Source organism: Rousettus aegyptiacus, unplaced genomic scaffold (genome assembly GCF_014176215.1).
Source record: "Rousettus aegyptiacus isolate mRouAeg1 unplaced genomic scaffold, mRouAeg1.p scaffold_m13_p_7, whole genome shotgun sequence".
NCBI lineage: Eukaryota > Metazoa > Chordata > Mammalia > Chiroptera > Pteropodidae > Rousettus > Rousettus aegyptiacus.
In genome coordinates, this window is record NW_023416310.1 from 84,958,961 (window position 1) to 84,979,425 (window position 20,465).

Here is a 20,465-nt window from a genome sequence, read left to right on the forward strand (position 1 = left end):
TCAGCATATAATTAGATTCTTCATACTTTACACAACTAAAAGCACCAGCTAAGCATTATGAATAAGCTCCCCACCCATCCTTGTTAGCAGTAAAAGAAAGATAATAAAAGCTAGAATTTATTGACCTCTTACTATGTGAGAGGTGCTAAGCACCCACTAAAGCCTCACAAAATCCCAATGAGCTATGTTGAACAAACTCAAATAGTCTAGAGGCTTTGCTAGAAATAAATGGTAAAGAGTTGTTCAAGGGTCTTGGAGTTTGCAAAGAGGGAACACAGCTAGACAAAACCCCAGACGTGTTCCAAAGAAGAAAAGTTAAAAGTTACTATTGTAAAAACTACATTCTTGACAATTATCAGTTCTACATTCTTAGCCCTAGTTGGTCCAGGATTGTTATCAGTCAGGTGTCAGGCAATTCAGCATGATGAGTGCCAGGAGGTCTGATCAGTCCCAGTGTCTGGATAATAAATGTCAGGTGGATTTATTTGTTGAGTCCTTCAAGGGGTAATCAGGTGGCCTGTATATATGAGTCCATGGTGGGGGGTGGTAATTAGAGGGTTATTTGGAGGTCAGATACATATCCAGGCATTGACATAGGCCTGGAAAGTTCAAAAAATGTTAAGTTCTCAGGCTAGTTAGAACAAGAATGGAGCCTTTCCTCATGCCTCAACCTTCATCATGTTAATAATTTGGGCAGCTTGGTTAAAATGACTCCATGATATGTATTCCTTATTGTCACTCTTTTCCTTAGCTAGGAACTATCATTATCAGTATCCTTTATAGATAAGCAACAAGATCACAGAGGTTTATTTGCCCCTGGTCACACAGCAGGTTAAGGACAGCAAAGGGATTTAAATCCAGGTAGGATGGCCACCTCCTAATCATGATAGTGTACTGTTGGGGAACAGTGACTTGAGTCACTTACACTCCTGAAATTTGGACCTGGTTGCTCTAAGTCTACCTCAGTTTCCCTAATATCAGAGGAGAGAATCCAGCATGTGTAGAGAAGTCAAATACACAAAACTCTCCCAGACACTAGGATAAACCATTATTTCTTCTGCGTTCCTTTCTGCGTTTACTATTTACCCACCCACACCCTCTGCTAAAGTCATACATGTATTGTAGAAAATGGAGGAGGCAAAAAAAAGTAGACAAACAAAAACCAGAAAAACCAAACCAAACCAAACCAAACCAAAACCTTCATCCATCCATGATCTCACCATCCAGAGGTAACCACTGAAAACATTTTGGTACATTTTCTTCCAGTCTTTTTAAAAAAATGGCTTTCATTTACATAACTGAGATCATACCTAAATGTAATCTTGGACCTTACTTTTTTTCATTTAACATCAGAGTATAAACTCTTTGTAAATGTTATTTAAAATGGCTGCATAATAATCCATCAGATGGATATTCTGTAATTTATTAACTGTTCCTTCACAATTAGATATTTAGTTTCTTTCCAATATTTTCACTATTATAAATAACACTACTCTGAACATTTCTAGTCCATAAATCTTCGTGTGCATTGCAGATTGTTTTTTAGAATAGTTTCCCAGAAATGTAGGTTAAATGTCATAAATATTTTAAAGAATATGTAGAGATGTAGTATTCTTTATAAACAACAAATACATTCTTTACAAATAAATGGGAAGGCTTCCAAGGGGTCAAAAGTTGCATATATGTTTGTTTCTGTGCATAATAAGTTTGTGTGTTGGGGGGCTGGATGAGGACAGAACTAGGAAGATTCTCACTCCTTGGTCAGAGTGCGATAACCACTGGACTTTTTCTCTTGTGAGCTACTTCTCAATTTTGAGTGTGCATGCTGATTAAATATTGATCAGCTGAGTGCCAGCAAATGGAAGCGAATTTAAGGTTGGAGTTTGTATGCCTTTTGTAAGTAGGCAATCTATAGAATCAGTGAGACACTTCCAGTATGGACTGAAGGGAACAGAGGCAGGACAAAATAAAGGCTTTTGGACTTTTGGAATTCTACAGGACAGGACAATAGAGCTATTTGGCTGCAAATATGCTTTATCTTTCAGGAAAAGGCAAGAATGACCCTGAAGGTGATTCAGAGATCATCAGGGCTGACATTCCCACAGTGTGCCTAGAGCAAATGGACCTGGAGGGCAAGGCTATTTCTTTCTTGGTTTCAGGGAGCCAGGCTCTTCCTACAGAGCCTCAGAGGCAGGGCTATCCCCCAAAAGCCACAGGGGTGAGGGGGCTGCTTCCTAGGGCCATGGAGATGACACTACTGCCCCGCTACGCCCAGAAGGCAGAGAATCCAGCCAGAGAACTGTACTAGAGCTTTAAGTAAAATTTGCCATGCTAGGTTTTGAACGCGCTCTGAACCCATCACCCCTTCCTTTCTGATACCTCTTTTGGGTTAGAAATGTCTACCCTATACTTCTATTTTGGAGGCACATAACTTGACTAGTTTCACAGGTTCACTTGATGGAGAGGATTTTTGCCTCAGGATGAATCATACCTCAAATTTCACCCATATCTGATGATATTTAGCTGAGACACTGAACTTGGAGTTGGTACTGGAATGGTTTAAGACTGTTGGGATGGAGTGAATGCATTATTTTTTTTTTTTAGGTGAGGCAACCCTTGGTTGACCTCACAGATTGCAAGGACCCTGTCAGCTTACGATCCCTTATATTTTTTATTTTTAACACCTACAGCACCTTGTCTTCCTAGGTGGTCTCCCATTCAAGTACTAACCAGGCCTGACCCTGCTTAGCTTTTGAGATCAAATGGGATCCGGCTTGTTCAGGGTGGCATGGCCGCAGACAGGGGTGAATGCATTTCACATGGAAGAAGGACATGCATTTGTGGGGAGCAGAGGATGGAATGTTATGTATTGAATTGTGCCCACCCTCCCCCCCAACCCAGATTCATATGTCAAAGCCCTAACCCCAGGGTGACTGTATTTGGAGATTAAGCCTTAAAAGAGGTCATTGACTTTGGGCAAATCAGCATCTTAGGTTTGGTTTTCTCACCTTTAAAACAGGATCATATTTGTACCTGTCTCAGGAGATTACTGGGCTAATTAAAAGAGATGATGTATGCAGAGTCCCTGGCACATATTAAAGGATAATTAAAAAGTATGTAGTTCTTTTCCTAAATTAATTAATGAAATAAGTTAATGGATATAAAGTGATGAGTACAGTGCCTGGCACTTAGTAAGTGCTATACCAGTCGTCGTTATTTCCTATTCCAGCAGTTAGTAAGCCTCAATAAGTGATAGTTATTATTTTCTGGTCTCAACTCCCTAATTTTCCCCCAAAGCCCTAAATCCTGTCCATTCCAAATTCCGGTTTTCCCCCAATACAACCCTTGGGCTTTCCCACCCCAGTATGTCTAGGCCATTTCTTCTGCCTGATGCTCCAATCCTCCTCCTCCTCCTCCCCAGCTCAGATGTCTACTCCACTCCCTCCTCCCAGTCAGAAGGAATTGCTCCTTGATTCGCGAGTCCTGCTAAGAAAACGGTTCCATATAGCACTTTGTTCTTTGTGCGTGGTGGTTCGGTTAACTCTTTCGAAGCCTGCCTCCAAGGGTGGCGGTATTTGGGGACCGATGCTGGATGAGCAGCCTCTGAGTGCCACCCAAGACATCTAGCACAGTGAAGGACAGAGGAAACGGGCCGCTGTGCACAGAGGGGTCCCGATCAACTCCTGGAAGCCCGAGTCCAGGACCCCGTCCCCGCCCCCCGCGACCCGCGCCCAGGCCGCGCCCACCTTGAAGGAATCCTCGTCCCTCGGTTGCTCCGGGTCACCTGAGCCGGCCTGGGTCCCCAGGGGTCCCGCGGGCTCCTCCCCCGGCAGCCCCTCCCGTCCCCTCCAGGCGGGCGTGTCCCCTCCTCCACTGGGTGGCGGAGCCCTACAGAGCTGAGGGCGGAGCTCGCGGCCGATGGCTAGGAGCTGGGCTGGGAATCGCAGGGAGAGCAGTGGGTTCCAGACGCGTCGCCGCCTGGCTGGGGGGCTGGCATGGCCGAGTGCTTGTGAGCGTGGAGCGCGTGAGGGGCCGCTGCCACCATGCCCGGGTGCGTGGGCGCCGCCCGGCTCTGCCTGCTGGCGCTTGTCCTGCCGGGATGGACCAGAAGTAAGTGGCAGGGCGCAGGACGGCTGGGGAGGGGATGGAGCCGGGTGGGCTAGGTATCTCGGGGACCTGGGAGTTGTCCCCTGCAACTCTGCGGGGCTGCGCCCCCTCCGGCCACAAGCCTGGGAGCCCCGGCTTTGTTCCAACGTTATGCGCCCGGGGAGGCGGTGGAGGTCCTGAGCAGGCAGAAAACGCCGGTCCTCTCCCTGGCTTCCCTCCCTCTCTCTTTTTCCTGTGTTTTTCTGGTTTGGGCTTCTCCTTCCGCTGCTTTCCTAGTCTCCTCTTTTCTCTAGTCTTTGTGTGCGTGTGTGTTCCCATAAATACATTCTGAGAAAATTGGAACCACACCAGACGTACAATTTTGTGTCTTGCATTTTCTACTTTACATAATGAGCATTTCCCACATCGTTAAATTCTCCAAAAACATGATTTGGATGACTACAAATTGATTCAAGAAATCGCAGAAGCATAATCTTCAATAAGTTAAAAACATGGCATACAAACATAGGATGAATGGGTGGTAAAGATTTGTTCAGTTCATTAACGAGGCAGTGAGTGGAATGATAAAGCTGGTTCAGAGCATCCAAGGAACAGGGGTGATACAGGCGCTAGGGGAAGAATATTGAAATCATGTACTGGGACAGATGCAAAAGTGGTCAACGCTCCATGGAACTATACAACCATAATTCTCACTTATCTACCATACTGAAGTCATTTGCATCTCTACCGGGTGGAAATCTACAGTTAACACATAATGGAGTGCCGTCTTATAATTAATAGTAAATCAGATAAAAGTACATTCCCCTAGATAATTCAGTGATCTATGTGAGGGCCTGTTAAACAATGCTACAATGTGACATTGAAAGGACATCCTCGTTGCTCTTTGCCTTATTTCCAAGTTTTGAACAATTTTTCTTAAGATGTACTATGTTCCTCTGTTACTGAGCCTTAGATTGCTTTCAGCATTTTTTTGCGTCATAAAGGTCATTTCATTCCTTTAAATATCCCATTAAATATCATATAAGTCCTTACACTGCAAAGAATCTAGACTTATCAGAGCTACTAAAGTGGGGACTATGCCTCTCTGGCACATACATAAATATGTGTATATCAAGCACCTAGCGTAGTGCTTGGTCCATTGTTGGTACTCAGAAAACATAATGAATAAATGAATGCATTGCTTCTGATATTTACCAATATGATGAAACTAATACTAAGATAATGAGATTATTTTTTAGGATATATTTTGATTGGAAATACATTATATGAGTTATCTGAAAGGAAAGTTAATCACTCGTAATCCCGCCACTCTAACAGAACAACTATGGCCATTTTTTTTTTTTTTTTTTATCACTCATTACATTCTGTGTGATTGATGTGATTGGTTTAGACAGAATGGATTTTGGAATCCTCATCCTCACCCCCCAGAATCCTATAGATTTGGCTTATTCTTATGCAGACTAATTTGCCTAGGTCTTGGAAAATGACCACTTTATTAACTTTGTCTGCAACGAATGTTTGAGGTCACTCCTCAAACAAGTTCCGATTTGCCTTTCTTGCAAAAGGAATCTTGTTACCTACCTCCCAGGATTGTCATGAGGATGAAGGAGCACTGGGAAGCAGGAAATGATTTCCAAAAGCAGACTTGCCATTAGGAAGCTTAGGTGCCTGTGATGATGCTTTGTGGGTTGTAAAGCAAGCTCACAGTGACTCTCCTCAGTAATGCTGTAGATGGGCAGGCAGGAATCATTATCTTCATTTTACAGATGAGAAAACTGAAGTTCATTGGCAATAATACTCATGGGCTTGGCCTCCAGAATATACCCAGAATCCAACCACTTCATTCCTCTCCACTGATGTCATTCTAGTCTGAGCCACCATCTTTCACCAGGGCTCCTGCAAGTCACCAGCCTTGCCTTCCTGCTTCTACTCTCATTCCTGCGCCTCTCCCGGACCCTACCCTCAATCATCACTTAGCAGGCTGAACAATCTTTTAAAAACTGAGTATAGATCATATTGCTTATGTTTAAACCCTTCAGTGCCTTCCAAGTCTATTTATAATAAAATCCAGATACTTTCCATGGCCTCTGTGATATCAGGCCCATGGCCGTCTTGCTGACTACGTTTCCAACCAACTTCGCCCCTCATTTACTAAACTCTAGCTATCTCTACCTTCTGCTTTCTTAAACAGGCTGAATCTACTTTCCTTTAGGCAGGGCCATTGCGCTTGCTGCTTCCTCTACCTGGGCAATCTTTTTTCAGATCTTTGCTTGGCTCTCTTTTCCTGTCTCAATTAAAGGCCATCTTTGCTGAGCATCCTGTCTAAAATAAGCACCTGCTCCTCAGTGTCTCTTTATTCCATGACCCTATTGTACCATTTGAAAACATTTTCGTGTTGTTTGTCTCCCACCACTGGAAGATATGTCTCCCGCCTCTTGAATAAACTTTGTGAGGAGTACAGAGACCTTGTTAGCCCTGTTTAGAACTGTATTGCTAGCACCTAGCAGAGTGCCTGACCCATGGTAAGTGCCAGAAGCCTGGAATCCAGCAGGTCTTTTAATGACCCAATGTGGAGTTTTTCCAAGTTGGCAGTGCATGGCTGGCTTAGCTAGGGTGCTGAGGTCTGGGATTCCAATGGGTGCGCATCCTGTTTTGGCAGGAGGAAGTGGGGATGGCAGCCCCCAGCTACAGCATGAAATGATAATACCTCAGTGGAAGACTGCAGAAGGTTCCAAGGGAGAAAAGGTAAGACCAAAAGCTCTCATTTTCAGAGGCAGGAATGGACAACTTCATTCTGTGAGGCTTGGGGCCACCTACTTGACTTTACTAGAGGCCCTGTCATCATTGTTAATTCTGTTTCTGACTCACACTGTTCTCTCTGTGTCATTTTTGGGATCCCAGATGGGACATACCTTCATTGTGTGACAAACTTCTAGAACACTTCCAAATGCTATTAGTTGAGGAAATGAAAATCCGTATTAATGCTGACACAAGCTAAGTGCAAATACGCGTCACAAAAACCACCAATTCTCAATTGGAATTGATTAAATGTTGTCATTATTATTTTTGCTCTGCATAATACATTCTCTATTGATGAGATAATGTACTTGGAGGGAAAATGATAAACTTTTTTTAACAAGGTGCCGGATAGGGACCTAGTACTAGAGAATATATCTTAAAATTGAATAGGCATCTTGGGCCATGACCCCAGCAAAGTGCACAGTCTTTATCAAGGGGGTTGAGAATAAGACAGACAACATTATCCTGTTCTTGCAGAGAGGACCTATGCATCTAGGATATTCTTTGCGGTTCTGGTTTTTACAGCTCAAGTGAGACAAGAGAGAGCTAGAAAGAAAGATGTGACTGTTGTGTGCCAGTAACAAGCAAAGGGACCTTCCACTTTCTGAACTTCAGTTTCCTCATTTATAAGAGAGCGCTTACAGGGAATAAGAAGGAAGGGTGCTGGGGAGTGGGGGTGGTCAATAAGATCCCTTTAGGTTCAAACGGTCAGTGATTTATTGGGCAACATATAAGAGCAAGATTATATTTAGAGAGAGAGAGGAGAGAGCTGTGTCAGGAAAGATTTCAGACTTGGTAGCTTTTGAATCTAGAAAGGTAAATAGAGGGAAAAAATCCCTGGAACCCTTAAAGTTATGGCTAGAGTAACACAGACATGTTTAAAAAATGGATTTACTGAAGGAGCTTAGTGAAAATTTTAGGGCAAATGAAAGCAAGTAACATTTTATCCTGAAGTCAGTAAATGCATGGAATTCATTTCATCAAAAATTAAGAGAGGCTGAAAATAGCTTCAGGAAAAGTCTAGACAGATTAATGGATGGCCATCCTAGGGCAAGTTATTTTTAAAAATTGAGATCTTAGGTAGTTTAACCTATCCATTATTTCCAAGGAAGGGCTCTATACTCTTTGTAGAGGCCTCTGTTTCTTCCAGATGTGGGATAACGGGCATCCTCAGGAAGGGCCTGAGAAACACAGTGGAGCCCCAGATCCTGTCTTTGTTCCCAGCCATTGTCTGCCCAGAATCTGGGTCATTTTATTTTGTATGGTTAGCACAGTGCTTGGTACCATAAGTGTTTGTTGAATGAAAAATGAATGAATGTCAGAGGGAGAGAGAGAGAGAAAGAGAGAGAGTAGAAGGTGAGTCTCACTCGGGCCTCTTATTCTCATTTATATAATTAATTTATTCATCAGGCATCAATTGAACACTCACTGCATACTAAACATCGTACGAGATCTTAACAGGGATGCAATATATAAGACAGATTTCCAATACCCTGTGGAGGTGAAGATCTGTTTAAGTTGGGCCTAAAGTGATACAAATTTTAACCCTCCTCTGGGGAAGTAAAACCAGTGTTAGGTCCCTGTGAGAGGTGATGTTGCCCCTTCCTAGCAAAGTGAAGCCAGAAGGGGAAAGCTGAGTAAAGCTGCACAGGGAGGCTGCATAGATCCTTGCAGTGCTGTTTCATTGTTTTGCTCGCAATGTCCCCTGGAAACAAGGAACACCATGTTTTGAATATCAGTGTCTGAGCATCTTCCAGACCAGAGTGAAATATATTTGAATGACTCACTTAGAAATAAATATCTGTATTCATGTCGTAGCTTATGTCCCTTTAGGGGAGAGGTGACAGTACTTTCATTTGTGTCAACTTTCTTTTTTCGTGTGGGTTGTCACATGGCCTCCTACCTCTCGGGTTAGGGAATTGCTACAGCTCCGTTGCCGTGAGCTTTTTCTCAAATGCCCACTTGGGGCTATGTCCCTGAAGCCCGATGTGATTGGGCAAGGCCTTCGCTCCAGAACTCCCCAGAGTAAAGTGTCAAAGGACCAGCAACCAGAATAGGCGTTGGCAGAGATGAATCAGGACATCAGAAACAGAGAAGTGAATCCCTTAATGAAAGTTATTGGACAAACCTCCGCCCAGCTTCTTCTCCCCACAGTTTTGAAATGTCCCTTCTTAAGAGAAGTCAGGATAAATTAACAACGACGGATGACGACAACAAAAAAAGCAAAAAACAGGGTTGCTCAAGTCTTCCGGATCAGAAGGTTCAGATTTCATCAGAGTCCGAAAGTGCTCAGGGTTGCCCAGGACTCTAATGGGAAGTGGGCCTTGAACCAAATAAGAAGAGTGTGCTTGGAAGAGGCAGGCCTCCACCTGCGGCTGCAAAGCACGTGACCCACCTTCTCAGACACACAAAAACTAGGTCCTCGGGTCCGCATTAAAAGGGGCAGAAACACCTCTTTAGCAAGAGGTTCTGTGGATGGAAAGAGGCTTTAAGAATTTTATCAGTTCCTTGGTATCAAGTTAGAGGGCACATATTTAAAATACCCCCAAAGAATTGATGTTTTAATATGTTTAAATATGTAAATACCCTCTGTTAAATAAATAGTTTTTTTTTTTCTTCTTCAAAGATAGTTTAACTGCCTTAAGTTGAATTATTGAAGCATGGAAGTTTAGTATGACTTGGATTTTTAATTTATTTGAAATTTTCCTTAGTAATAAGACATAGAGAGATGAAAAGCCCTTTCTTAAGCAATTATAAAAACATGGAAAGTTGCACAGAATAAAATAAAATTAACCAACTATCCCACTGCCTACAGCTAACTGTGGTAACTTATTGGTTTAGAATTTTTTCTCTGTACCTTTAAATAAAACATAGTGTTATATTTTGAGTTTTTGTGATTATCATGTATACTTTCTTGATAATTTAGGAATTATTTAAAGTCATTGTTTGTAATGACTGTTTATTGTTTTGTCATGTGAATGGATTATCATTTATTGAACCATTCTCCTATTTTGGACATTTAGGTTATATTTTATTATTTATTATTATAAGTAGTGAGTATCCTTGTGTATAAACCTTTGCCTGTTCTTCCATTTGTTCCTTTCAGACAGAGTCTTACTTTACTGAGTGAGAAGTCTAAGCACTTTAAAATTCTTAGTCCATACTGTCAAATTATTTTCTGATGAGTTGGTATCCACTTAAATTCTCAATGGTAGCATATGAGAGTGCCCATTTTACAGTATGCTTTGCTGCACTGTGATTTATGGTTTTAAAAAATCTTTGTCACTTTGATTTTTTTAAAGGAGAGGAGAGTTACCAGTGATGTTGAGCATATTGTTCATGCTTATCGGCCATCTGTGTGATATCTTAAATGATCTATGCTGGGTGCATAGCAACTTTGGGCATCAGCAAAGTTTCTCTTGTGTATAAAATATATATCTTCATTTGGACATATAAAACCTTAGTTTGAATTGCTCCTAATTTCTTCCTCTGGGATGACCGAGGGTATCCAAACTGAGAGCCAAAACAAAATAATGGAAACTAAGAACTCACTAGGAAGAGGCTTTCCTCGCTGGTATTTTAGATAATAGCCAACATGTATGGGGGAGTTTCCTATATGCCAGATAAATTCTTTACATTCACTATATCACTTAATCCTTATAAGAGCCCCGTAAGGTTGACTGTTATTACCTCTGTTTTATAAATGAGGAAACTGAGCTGTAGGGAGGTTTAGTAACATGTCCAAGTTCCACGTCACTGCTGCATTTGAGTGTCAGCACTTGAATCCAGATCTGACTCCACCTGGAATTTGCTGCTAAAGATGTTTTCCAGCATTTGCCTTTACCAGACCTGCATGCAAGAACTTATACCACATTTCAGCTTGCAGTTTATTTCTGTTGTCCTTTAGGAGAAGGCAGATGGGGGAGGGGAATCGGGTCCTTCTGGGACTGAAGCTATTTTATGTTTGGGCTGGAAATGCAATTTGACCTTTTCTCATTTACTTCCTGTGGATCAATGTCAGAGCACTGTGCTAGATCCTCTGTCTGTTCCTGGGAGCCTCCACTCTGCTTTTAGGAACTGACATTCTTTTGTTGTTGCTTTTAGCATCCACTCAAAGCTGAGCTCAGGGTAATGGCTGAGGGACAAGAACTCATCCTGGACCTGGAGAAGAATGAGTAAGTGGACTCCTCCTTTGTCTGAAATGAAAAAATTCACTTCTATGTCAATGCCAGACACAGGTCTGCTGTTTTGGAAGGAAGCAGTTAGCGAAGTGACCCAAGCTCTCAGTCCCTGGTTTCTTTATGGGGAGGCTTTTGCGAATACAATGTTTCTGCAGTTCCTTGACTTGCTGTGAAATTACTGGACTGTTTAACAGTTTTCTTGAATTTTCTCAGGCTGTATTTCCAGGGCTTCTTAGAGTTCACTCTGTGTGTGTGTGTTGTGTGTGTACGTGTGTGTGACGAGGGCGAGGGCGGGACGGACTGGAGGATTCTGGCAGCTGTCTTACTAGCTGCAGCACAGAGCATGGCAGGAAGTGAAGGAGATTAGAGGAAAACAGCAGAGAGGAGAGGCAATGCGGAGTGTTCTGGGATTTGGCGCCTCGAACCCTGGCTGCTCCATCTGTTCCGGGTGAGCTAAATCTGAGATTCTGCCAATAAGGGCATGGTCAGCAGTCCCCTGGCTTCATCGGGCTTGTTCTTCCATCTTCCTAACCTCGTTCATCTTGGGTGGTGGCCTGGCTCAGAAATATTTCCACATCGATTTGCCATCAAGCACAGTTCTATCTTGATTAATGTTATTGAGCAGGTGCATAGACATAATGCATGGCTGCCTCTGTTGCCTGTTCTTGGGCCATTCTCAAGCTACTTGGCCACTGGAGAGCTCTCCGTACTTCACTAGGAGACCCCGAAAACTTTTGGAATTTCCCCACCGATGGTCCACTTTGATTCTGCTGCACAGACCTTGCAGATAAGGCTGCATGGCTCAGACAACTGCCCTTCTCCTCCTGGCAGTCCCCCGAGTCCCCTGGAAGCAGATGAGTAATCAGACACATCACTGCCCAGAAAGGGATGGATGGGGACCTGCTCATATTCAAAAGGATGGGAATGGCTGCTAAGCTGGGTGGAAATCGAGAACATAAATGATTCCAAATTTGGGCTTTTGGACCCTCGTGCAGGAGGAGGGTGAGCGGAGCGGAGGTGTGGGAGAGCCACTTCGGCATGTGCAGTGGTGGGGCTTCAGCCACACCTCTCCCCTGCCTCCAGAAAGATGTGCATCTCAATCATTTTTTTTGCTTTCCTCCTCAGACTCCAACCAGCCCAAGAATGTGTTCCTTTTGTCCCGTTTCTCTGGAACAGACCTGGCTGGCCATGACCCCAGAGGGTCCAGGCGCTGCCTGCCTGGGATTTTTCCTTGCATCATTTTCTTTTTGTCCTACAGGAAAACGATATTGAGGGTCTGTCCTTGACAGTCTGTATCAGGCATTGGCTTTAGTTTTTCACGGCCCCACCCCCATAGCTCTAGTCCAAATGTTGCCTATTGCCACCCCAGTTGAATCTGTCCTATTCTATCCCCAAGTGGAGCATTGGACCCTTCAGTTTCCTCTGGACATAATAAGGGGTGGGGCTGCTATCATGGGCAAACCCTTAGGAGTTGGACTGGGCAGATGGATGCAGCACTCATTCTCCGCTCCTGTTCTGGAACCTTTGCAAGAGGTCATAGGAAGTTGTAGCAGAAAGGTACCTTAGAAAACACTGAGAGCAACGGTCTTACGTGGATGCAGAAACTTCTACTCAGAGGCAGGTGGGCACCTGTCTAAGGTCACACAGCGGGTAAATGAGAGATGAGGCTAGGATCATTTGTGTTCGTGGCGTGGGTCTGGAGTCCAGGAGAGCCCGTGGATGCAGGCCTATCGTCTGCTGCTCTGAGCAGCTCCCTAACTTCCCAGTGAGTGGCAGGAAGCTAGGATGTGGTTCCTGGCCTCCTTGAGTTGGCAGGGACTTGACAAAAATGGAAAACAGCAGCGCCAAGCACTATGATCTCATCAGGTATCCCTGGGGGATGGCTTCCTGCTATTTTCGTCTAAATTGGGCTTTTTGTTTTTGAACATGTGTTAGTAAGCGGAACTCCAACTGCACACGACTTCCTAGTGTGTTTATTTCCCAAAGCCTTCTCATTCATGGTGCATGTGAGTCCGGATGCAAAAAAAGCTCGTGGGGTCAGGGAGGATGCCTTTCTGATTTTTCAAGTCTCTGTTAAAGTTTTTACAGTCCTGCAATATTTGAGGGGAAACTAGGCCCTGCACTAAGTGACTACTCCTCAAGCTCTGGGTCTTAAGTTCCTTGATTGATTGATTCCTTTTTTTCACCTCCTACGTATCCATAGCATTCCGGGCACCAGCGTCAGTTCTGGAGATACAGCCGTGAATAAAAACAGTTCTGCCCTTGTGGAGCTTATATTCTAGTGGTGGGAACAGTAAACAGACCAGTGAATGTGTGGTATGTCTGGTGGCAAGCTCTGTGCGGGAAACGAAGGAACACAGGGCCAGGGAGAGCAGGGGTGGGGAGGGAGGCGCTGTTTCAGAATGGTGGTCAGAGAAAGCCGTGGTGGTGAATTGATATCTGAGTCGAGACCTGAAAGAGGTTAAGGAAGTGAGCCATGTGGCTGGCTAAGAGACGGCAATTCTGAGAAGAAACAGCCTTAATAGATACGAACGTTTCCACTTCGCCTCCTACATTTCCCCATTCTTTGGGTTCTCAGGCCCCCCAGGAGCTGTGGGCTTCTGGGACTCTGAGGGGAGAGAGAGGACATTTCTAATTTCTTTTTCATCATGCTGAGGTGTCTGGCCTTCTCCCATCAAATCAGAGCCCACGTGCTAATGCATGGCCCAAAATAGCAGTGAGCAGGCCTTTAATGGAATTCACACATGGAGAGATCGCCAAGAATGGTGAGGACAGAGGAGCGCGGGGGATGGGCCAGGAGAGGGAGGCCTTCAGCTCCTGGCAGCGGATACCCCAAGGTGCCTCAGTTCAATACACGGCAGCTGGCAGACTTTTTCTGCTGTAAAGCAACTCAGAATAAATAGATGACATTCCCATGGGAGACGCACACCCTTTTCTCTGCTGAGTACATGTGCATCCTAGGGACAATCTGCACACGGCTTTCATGTCACATAGTCCCGGGTTCAGATTCTGGCTCTCCCACTTACTAGCTGGATGTCCTCTTCAAGCCTCAGTTTCCCTATCTGGGTTTTCGTGATAGTCTTACATGCTAGAGCCACGGGGAGGGTGAAATGAGGCGATGTGTGCGAAGGGCCCAGCCTGGTGCCTGGCTCATGTTCCATACTCAATCAATAGCACCTCTTATTATTTCTCGCTCGTGGTTTTTCAGTTGTGAAATCAGCACATGCTCTTTGTAAAATGTGTAGCAGTACCAAAGTATGATAAGTAAAAGAATGAGCCTCCCACCCACATGGAAAAGTCACTACTAACAGTTCGGTGAGCATACCCTCGACCTTTTCTACGCCCGTGAGAACACACGCATAGATACTCATAGGAACGGTCGTACAGAAGCATACCTAGGTTGCTGCTTTTGTTGGGGAGGGGGGAACAGAAATGAGATTATACTCTACATATTGTTCCATGCTGATATTTTCAAACTCAACCTTATGTCATTCAGGTAGTACTCTGCTCTAATAAAGTATATATTACATTGTTTTCTATTTACTCACATTCATACACATCATTTACAAATGTTGGTGCATGGCTGTTGCTGAGAGAACTTTACTTGTGTTTGGGGCAGTGTGGTACAGTGGAGAGAACACTGAGCTCAGAGACGGACGTGTGGAATTGGGCAAAAAGCCGTTGGCTCTCCTGGGCCTCAGCTTTCTCATCTTTAAAATGGGGATTTGGTCCCAGTTGGGCTCTGCGAGCTTCTCCTGAACGACCTATTTAAAGAATACTGTGTATGTGGAAAAGTGGAAAAGAAATTCCTGCCTCGAGGAGTTTGCTCTTCAACCATGGAGACACCTCTGGAAATAGGGAGCAGCGGGATAAATACAAATAACTCCCAAAACCATGGACCTTGAAGCCGAGGACGAACTGCTAGCTCAGGACTCACCGTTGAGGCAACATAAATATGAGAGGGGAAATTGCAGAGAAGAAATTATGGGCTGCTATTTCCACAGCCCACAATTTTGAGGCATACATCCATAATATTTTTTCTCCATGTAATTTTCCCCATGTCCCGAGGACTAACCATATTAGACAAAAACTTGTTGGCTGAAATCAAATGGAACCTTCCTGAGCTGTAGGCATCTGGGGAGGTGCACACCTCCAGGGAGATGCAGGCCCTGGCTGCCTTCCTTTCTCCTTTCTCTGCTTTCTCCCAGGAGGAAGGCACACCGAACTGTTGAACCAGCTTACGGGATGCTCATTGGGCTGCATTACTAGAGGGCAGGATCGCTACAGTACAAGGTCACCTTCGAAAGCAAATGAACAGCTCAACTAGTTGGGCACTGTGCCCAGAGGACCTTTGGCCATATGCTTCTCTCTGCTAGTCTCTTAAGCACATTCTGGAATTCTCATCTCTTGACTATACTGTCTATCCTTGAGTCTGAATGATAATAAGGTTTAGGTTGTGGCTTGGGAAAGGGGCAAATGTCCTTTGGTTTCACCCCATTCATTGTGTTCCAGCCCTGACTAAAGAGAGATCCTGTTTGCACAAATCTAGCTAATGAGAATGAAAATTTATTTTCTTTTGTATGTGTATCTACCTCCAGACCTCATGAGGAATAGTAACTGTCAAGGAAGAATTTGGACGTTTAGAGGTTTGCTGATTATAGGTCCCACCATTACTTCTGACTTCAATCTCTCTTCATGTCTCTGACTTGTTATCAGTCCCTCAGAGGTACCATAGGGAAGGAGACTGCTTTCGTCGGCCTGGAAATCAAACTACAACCTGGAAAAGCAACAGCTATTCGCTCTATGGAGTAGTTCAGCTCCCTAATTTTCTTCTTTTTCCTTCCTCTCTATTTGAGTTGTATGATACTGGAGGACCTGAGAAGGGGAGAACTAGCAGGCACTGGAAGGATGGATTAGTTACCTCTTACTGCTGCATTTCTCTTCCAAGGGGGCCTGGTAGAAACCCGTAGCTGCTCCAGAGCGAAGCCCTGCGTGCCGCCCAGGACACGGAGCTCTCCCTCACCCCACCTTCCCAGTTTCCTCTGGCCTCAGGAGGACACCTGAACATCTTACTCAGGAAAAGGGACAACTCTCTTTGTCCCTGTCTCGTGAAGAGCTTCATTCATTGGCAAAATTCAATGTCCCGGATCAAAAGGAAGCTTAAGAAAGGCTTAAGACGATATCCCAATGCTTTTTGGAAACTGTGCTTCTCTGAGTCGCATTTAAATGAGTCGCAGACATATGGATTACATTTCACTTAAAATACACATGGCTTAAGAAATTAGAGGATATCATTCTTTAACCAAGTACTTGGCAGATCTGAAGTATTCAAAATGTTTTTCCAAACTCGGCGTGCAGCTGGGCTCCCCATTCCCCCGCAGCTGAGATTGTATAACCCAAGGAGACTGATGCCAAGGAAACGGTTGGGTAGACGGGTGGGGACACCAGACTTTGATGAGAGCTGCCTGCGAGTATTTGAGAGTTTTTTTTTTTAAAACATTTTTTTGAAGTATCGGAAACTGAATTAACCCTGCTGCTTTGACTCTGAGGCAGCGAATGCATAAGTAAATTTAAATTCCAAGCTCTGTGCTTGGTTGGTCGGTACTTTGCCCCCTAGAAACCTTGCGGTCCTGTTTGAGATGTAGTTTCCAATTGTAGACTGAGATTGGTATCCTTTACAATTCTCATGATGTCCAGGACCCCTGGAGTTGCAGACCGAATGGATCGCCAGCCTGTCCGATGTGATCTTTGTACAAGCCAACTTCTCTATCCCCTGTATAAGCAGGTCTCCAATATTTCTAAATCATTTTTAAAACATGATATTGCTGTCCTAGGATGCACTGTGTAAACTCTGTCTCAATACTTAGGAGTAGTGATCGGTAGGCCTGCAGCTATACAGTTGCTGGAAGAGAGGTTCATGGAGCATTAGGAATTGAAATAACACAGGTGTGTTGATTCTCAAGGCCGTGAGCACATAAGCCTGGAACACCATAATCCATGGGGGCAGAACAGGCTTGAACTTTGGTGCCAGAGAGACCCAGATTCAGTTCCAGGTCCTGGCACTTCCTGGTTAGGTGGCTTTTGTTGTGACGAGTTCAAATCTAAGACCCACGGAGCCAATCGAGATGAATTATGAGCCTTTATTAGCTGGCTGTTGACTGCCTCTCCACCAGGCAGGGTCAGAGAATCAGCCCCGAGCTTCCAGCAGAGACAGCTTATAAAGCCTAAAACCCCATCAAATAAGCAAGCTGAATACAGAAGCAAAAGTTGGCCATTAGCATATCTTTGCCCAATACATCTCCTAGAACCATACCCTGGTTAACATTAAACAAGCAAGCAGACATCTCCTAGAACCACACCCTGGTTAACATTAAACAAGCAAGCAGATTACAGAAGCAGAAATTGGCTCACTTGAAAATTTTCCACCTTTAACAGCTTTCAGCAAGTCACTTGCCTTCTGAATGTTATTTCTTCATCTGTGTTCACAATAATACTACTTAGTGAGCATTTACTGAAAGCCAGTCACTGTGCAAAGGCACTTTACATAGTGCCTTATTTAATCCTCATGGCAGCCTTTTGAAGGAGGTATTATTGTTATTCACATTTTATAAATGAGGAAATTTAAGTGTGAGGAATTCAAGTAATTTACCTGATGTTAGGAAGTCAGGTGGAGCCAAAAGTCAAACTCAGGTCTACCTGCCTCTCACTATTTTCTACCACCTGCCTAGAAAATAGACGTTAAACTTTCATTGCAGGGTGGGGTAGGCTGAAAAATGCCCCCTGCCCCTACTGCCTCAAGATACCTACATTCTAATCCCTGGAACCTAAGGCTATGCTACCTTATATGGCAAAAGAGTCTTTGTCAGTGTGACTAATTTAAGGATCTTGAGAATGAGAGATTATCCTGGATTGTCTGGGTGGGCTCCAGATGCAATCCCAAGTATATTTGTAAGAGGGAGGAAGAGGGAGATTTGGTCATAGATAGAAGAGGGGAAGGCAGTGTGACCGAGGAGGCAGAGAGAGAGATTGGAGTAATAAAGCCCCAAGCAGGGAGATGCAGACAGCCACCGGCGGCTGGAAGAGGCAAGGAATGGAATCCCCACAGGGAGAGCAGCCTGGCGGACACCTTGATTTCAGCTCAGTAATAACGATTTTGTTCTTCTGTCCTCCAGAACCAAGAGAGAAGAACTTCCAGTGCTATTAAGTCACCCAGTTTGTGGTCATTTGTGACACAGCGACCACAGAACACGAATACGCAGGGTTCGTGAAGTTGAGCGATAATGTGTTCCGATATGCTTAGTACAATGCCTGACATATAACAAGCAGGTTTTCGATACATGCTAGTTTTCGTTAAGGTAAAGTCAAGAACACACATGTTTTCTAAAGTGTCTGGGTGGTAAAAAAGCATTGCATGTGGTCCCTGTGACCGTCTTCAAGTAGGAAAGTGACAGGAGAAAAACATTGAAAAATAGGCCAACTCCATGGCGATCATTTATTGACGTTTCCTAAATTCCGGATCATGAACTTTGATACCCATTCTGCCCTCATTCTGGCTGAGGAATGAGGGTCAGATATGAATAACGATGTCAACAGCCCCGGTAAAAGCCGCAGCATGGGAGATGCCTCTGTAGCAGGCTCTGTTCTGCAGTCTCTCCGTGGTTCATCTAACTGAATTGTCAGAGCAACTCTATGAGCTGTAGCCCTACTTGGCAACTGGGGGCCCCGAGGCGTGGAGTCATGGAACTTGCTCAAGGTTATCTGGGTGGAAAGGGCAGAGCCAGGCTCTGAGCGGTGGCCTTGTAGTTGCTTCTTGGCCGCCCCTTCCTTGCTCAGTATGCCCATCTTCCATCAGCACTGGCATCATTTTTCCATTATCCTGCTCCCTTCTCTCTTTTCTTTCTTTCCTCCTTCCCTAGACCCTGTTTAGACTTTGGATTTCAGTATCTTGCAGTGGTGTAATGCAGGCGGTTTGGATGCAGAGCCTGGCTCCTTGCACCCGCTGGTGATGTACACTTTGGCAAGTCGCTTCTCCTTTGAGAGCCTCAGTTTCCTCATCCACATGAGGGGGCTAATAGCAGTGGCCACCTCGTCGGATGTTGTGTGAATTCGATCACATAATGCCCTTGAAGGACTTACACCACGCCTGGTGCACTGCAAGAGCTCAGTAAATAGTCACTATTCTTTGTATTTTGTAGAGTCGGAAAAACATTTAAAGATGAAGTAAAGAGGGAATTCCCCTGAGTTAGTTTCCAAATGCAATTAAGAGGACTTGACCTTAAAACCCAGTGCCCCCGGAAGGAAGCTCACTTCTGCTCTCCAGCCATGCCCGGTGTGACCTCACTGTATCTATCTCCAGAGTACAGCTTTGCAGGGTTCGCCGGTCAGCCAAACTGTACCTCTTTTCCGTGCTTGCAGAATCAGTGTCCAGCCCCTCCCTTGGCAGGGCCCTGAACTGTCCGATAAGGAGGTCAGGATTTGTTCACTGGTTCCGGCTCTGTCTTCATCCAGGGACCCACAGCTAGTGCTGCCCGTGTAGCCAGGAAGGATGTCCACGGCTTTCTTTTGTCTCAAGCTTATTTCTCCTGGCGGCCCGTCAGCAGGAGCACGGGCTAAATGAATGGGAGGAAGCTGCCAGCTGCCCTGTTGGCCTTAGATGGGCCCTCGTCAGAGCGAAGGGAAGCTGTGCACTTGCAAGAAGTCGGGAGTTGATTCTTGAGTTTGAGGATTCCTTTACCATCAGACTGTTCGCCCTAAGGTCATGGTAGCTGGCGTCCAGCGAGTGAGCATTTACCATGAACGTACTATTTCATACAGATGTCTTTAACCATATGTATGTCTACCTAGATGGGGTCATATGGTACCCTCAGTTTTATAACCGTTTTTTTTTTTCACTTGGAAATAGAATGTGGGCAATCCCAAATAATTTTTTTTTTTTAATTTACACAAGAGATTTTTGGAATATTTGAAAATTTTGATAGTTAAATTCGAGAAAAAAATTACACAAATAGTAGAAGTTTAAAATTAACGAGGTCATTATATACTATTCTGTAATTTGCTTTTTCATTATTTGTCTTCAATATCTTTCCACATTAGCACATTTGTAGACTTGTTTCATTCTTTTTAATGGTGACATAGGATTCCATGGACCAAAATTTATTAATCTCTATTAATGGACAGTTAGGTTTCCAATTTCTTACTATTACAAATATTGCTGCAATGATATTGCTTATACGTAATCTTTAAGCACATTTGTAATTATTTCTATACGCCCGATACCTAGCAGTAGTTGCAAGGTCAAATAGCATGTATGTTTAAAATGTTTTAAATTTTGACAAATCATACCTCTCGCTCCTTAGATTCCTCCCAAAAGCTGTACTA

General features: G+C 44.3%; 1 protein-coding gene, 1 long non-coding RNA gene and 1 pseudogene across 3 annotated transcripts in view; 1 reads left to right on the top strand and 2 right to left on the bottom strand.

The window, feature by feature from the left end:
- LOC107521902 overlaps positions 1 to 3,835 on the bottom strand; it is a 41,259-nt gene extending 37,424 nt beyond the window's left edge. The window contains exon 1 of the long non-coding RNA XR_004951835.1: positions 3,747 to 3,835. This is a non-coding gene — a long non-coding RNA (uncharacterized LOC107521902). The remainder of the gene's footprint in view (positions 1 to 3,746) is intronic.
- Positions 2,682 to 2,800, bottom strand: LOC118606147 (annotated as a pseudogene).
- A 62-nt stretch (positions 3,836 to 3,897) lies between the features above and the next one.
- Positions 3,898 to 20,465, top strand: part of ADAM19 (ADAM metallopeptidase domain 19) — a 75,430-nt gene continuing 58,862 nt past the window's right edge. The window contains exons 1-3 of one of the 2 annotated variants that reach the window (XM_016167065.2): positions 3,898 to 4,110; positions 6,767 to 6,852; positions 11,011 to 11,081. In XM_016167065.2, the coding sequence (XP_016022551.2) occupies positions 4,044 to 4,110; positions 6,767 to 6,852; positions 11,011 to 11,081 (224 nt within the window). In that variant the 5' untranslated portion in view covers positions 3,898 to 4,043. Of the gene's footprint in view, positions 4,111 to 6,666; positions 6,853 to 11,010; positions 11,082 to 20,465 lie in introns of those variants that run through there. The other variant, XM_016167063.2, reaches the window with a different exon arrangement.